At 39.6% G+C, this 3660-nt stretch overlaps 1 protein-coding gene across 1 annotated transcript in view; it reads right to left on the bottom strand.

Annotated features, from left to right (window-relative positions):
• Positions 1-3660, bottom strand: part of LOC138166267 (flavin-containing monooxygenase 3-like) — a 22521-nt gene that overhangs the window by 3843 nt on the left and 15018 nt on the right. The window contains exon 8 of the mRNA XM_069094763.1: positions 997-1352. Within this exon, the coding sequence (XP_068950864.1) occupies positions 997-1352 (356 nt within the window). The remainder of the gene's footprint in view (positions 1-996; positions 1353-3660) is intronic.

Below are 3660 nucleotides of genomic sequence, written 5' to 3'. Positions count from 1 at the left end.
CTATCTATCTATCTATCTATCTATCTATCTATCTATCTATCTATCTAATCTGTCTTAATTTCTGTGATTCTTTGTGATTTATCTCCTTGAAAGGCAGGGTAGACTTTTTTCCCAAAGCTTAAAGAGAGAGATTGGACCAAACACTTGAAGATAGTTTCATGGTAAGCTATCCCATCTTGTTGAAGAATTGGGAGCAGAACAGAAGTTGTATTTAGAGGAGACCCAATTCTTCTTTCAGAAGTTGCTTAGCTCTTGGGATAGATTAAGTAGAGGGACCATTCCATTCTCAGTTCTGATATGGATGGTTCTGTAGAAAACAAATTCATGCATTGATTGCTTTCAGGACTACCCTGGAATGAGTTAAGTGTAGTTTTGGGCTCCTTGAGGTCTTTCAAATCTGGAAGATGGTCTAGAAGAACCATATAAATCCCTAATTGACCAAATGGACCATTTCAATCTCTGTTTGGATCCCTAATCTTAAAGCCTTTGATATTTAAGGCATTTCACCCAAAGTTCAGTCTAGCTCCAGACCCTGAGATCAAATTTGTCTGAAATTAGTGTGATATAAATAATGAGCTATCAATAGATCACTGTTTTAGTTAGTTATACTCTGACTTTGGTTATTTTATTTCCTTAGAAACTGGGTCCCTGCTTTGTACCTCTATTTCCATGTAATTAAGACTACACTTTGTATCATAGTTATCAAACAATTGGAATCCTGTCTTGTTTCCTGGCTTCTATGACAGTCTGTAGTTCTTACATAGTATCCCAATCCTCCTATTTTATCTGTTCCTGAACTTGTCTTCCTGAGATGGCCCCCAATAACTGTACCTGGAATTCTCTGATATTAAATTTCTTGAACTGAACTCCTTTGCTATTAGGACTCCATCTGTTGTCTGTTGTGCTCATGCTTAGATAGAGAGCTAGATCTTTGATTTACTTTGGATCTTTTGCTGACAGATCACACCCTTATCAATTAGCTCTCCTTTTACCTACCCTTTATTACTCTTACAGCCCATCGGGACTGCAGGTCAACAGTAGGTATGGCAGCGCCAAGGGACTGGATGAGGCCAATCACAGCCATTGTTGATTTCTCAAGAGGGGGAGGAAAGACACCTTTGAAAAGAGTCACTTCATTGTTTCTGCTTTTGATGATTGAGTCATCAAGGAAAGGGTAGGCATAACCATAACCAGTTGCAAAAATGACAGTGTCAATGTCTTCAAACACTGTCCCATCCTGAAACACTGCAGATGTCTCTGTAAATTCCTTTACATTCGGCCTGATGGTTACTGTGCCACAGATGATGCGGGCTGGAAGCTCATCATTGAACACAGGTTCTTTTCTCAGTGTTCTACACAGAAGAAATAGCCAGTAGCTCAGAATTTCATTGTTTTTTTTATCACACATCACATAAAACAAAAGGAAATGGTACAATATTGTTGGTGTTCATTTTGTGCCCAAAGTATGGTAAATGTGTAGGAAATGCCGCTATGCTTTTCTTGGTTGACAATGCACAGTAATACTGGACAGATTGTACAGTAGGTGATAAGTGTGTCTTTACCCCAATCCTCTCACATAGCTTGATATTTTGTGTTCCTTTACTTCTTCTACAGAAACTATCACATCTTCCCCAGTTTAGGTCATCCAGTGACCTAACCAGCTCTTTACCCACTTCCCGCCACACCTAACATATACATTAAAACCTTATTTCAGGAAATGATCATTATCAACTCTTTATCTTGGGAGTGAATATATGTCTATATATTACCTTGAGCACCAGCCTACTCTGTTACATTCTTAATCACCCTTTAGAGTCTAGTTTACATGCTAACATTTCCTTTTTTTCTTTTCTTTTCTTTTTTGGCAAGGCAATTGGGTTAAGTGACTTACCCAGGATCATGCAGCTAGTAAATGTCAAATTGTCTGATTGTCTGAGGCTGCATTTGAACTCAGGTCCTCCTGACTCCAGGACCAGTGCTTTATCCACTGCGCCACTTAGTGGCCCCTTCTAACTTTTTCAAGAAGTTTTCTACCCCCACCTCAGCTTATTAATGATCTTCCCCTTCCATTGTGGCTTATCCAATATTAAACTCCATGAGGGTAGAAACCTCTAAGCTTCCAGTTCTAATATTCTCTGAATCTGTGAAACAAATGGTAAAAGAAAGACTGAACTCCACTGCTGGGGATGGGAGAAACACTACAAAAAAATAGAAATGAACATATGGTCTAGGAAGATGGAGAGAAATCAGGAATTGAGATAGATATTCTAGGGAGAAGGGCAACTGAAAATTTAAGTTGTAAGACTAATAGAAGTTAGGTGCTAGGAGTTTCTCTCAGTGTGTACGTGTGTGTGTTTTGGGGAGTACAGCGGTGATGTTGGTGAAATGAAACTCACTGTGAACTGGGCAGTCAAAACTAGAAAAAACCAACTCAAAAGACCTTGTACCTATAGTGTTCATAGAAGAGGTCTCCAGTTTGATCTAGGAGTAGAAGGAGGATGAAGCTGAGAGGAGAAACCAGACTTTGGAAGGATCTAAAGAGAAAGACCCTCATGAGGAAGAGACTGGACTCTAGCATCACAGAATACTCGTAATTAATCTGCCTAAGTTTTGTTATAAGATTCTTCTTATTTCATTAAAACAGTACCCCCACCCTCTCAATAGCTGGCTGATTCAAGTTACAAGGGACATACTGGGGAAGGTATGTAGATGAGGCAAAAGGGTCAAGGACTATGGTCCTGAGAATGTATGCTATTTTAAGGCTTGAGTGGTAGTAGTGGGGCTGGGGACCTCCAGAAGGGAGGCTGGTGATTTCTTACATTAAAAAAATGATGCTCTTTTCTTCCCTACGGACCAATTTCCGATTTATTATTGTTTTGGCAAAAGGAAAAACATGGAAAGGGAAATTCTTCCTTATTCTTGCAAGTGTTCCTCACACCCTGAAAGGATAGGAAAGGATTTTGGGGGTCCTTTAGGATGACCCTCTCATGGCACTCATGAGGAAACTCAGGTTCAGCTTATTTTATATCATACCAGTAGCAAGTGGAAAAGCTTATTATCACAGATCATATATTTAGAACACTTAAAGACCTTAAAGGCCATCATATCTAACCCCATCATTTTATAGATAGGGATGTAGAGAGATTGATTAATATCCCCAGGCTGGAAACTAGATCTAGGACTCTTGCCTGGCGGAAAATATTCTATCACTGAACCACTTATGCAGTACAACTTAGCTGGGCAGGGACTGATTTTTACCTCTTTTTGTATCCTCAAGGCTTGGAACAGTACCTGGAACGCAGCAAACACTTAAATGTTTATTGATTGACTGATAGTTGGTAACCACAATCAACCTTAGTTTCATTGGACCCATTTGAACTTTGGCATCTCTGCTGCCCTCAAAGTTAGTCATGGGCCAGACTGAGATAGCCAGAAATTTGTGCTTTCTTGCTTACTTCCTCCTTTCCCCTGGTCTTCTTGGTTTTTAGCCCAATAATATTTGTTGGGCTCAGGTATACTCTGGCTTAGTCAATGTGTGCCTTTGACTAGGATTTCACCCTCACAATGACCAGTTTTGAGTTTAATTACCATTCTGATGATATTTTATGCTTATTGTGTGTGTGTGTGTGTGTGTGTGTGTGTGTGTGTGTGTGTGTGTGT

The sequence above is a fragment of the Petaurus breviceps genome, unplaced genomic scaffold (assembly GCF_028583685.1).
Source record: "Petaurus breviceps papuanus isolate PSGF00001 unplaced genomic scaffold, PetGlider_PUasm1.0 220, whole genome shotgun sequence".
In the NCBI taxonomy this organism is placed as follows: Eukaryota; Metazoa; Chordata; class Mammalia; order Diprotodontia; family Petauridae; genus Petaurus; species Petaurus breviceps.
Note: the sequence above shows the minus strand (reverse complement) of the source record. Positions and strands in the feature narration are given on the sequence as shown.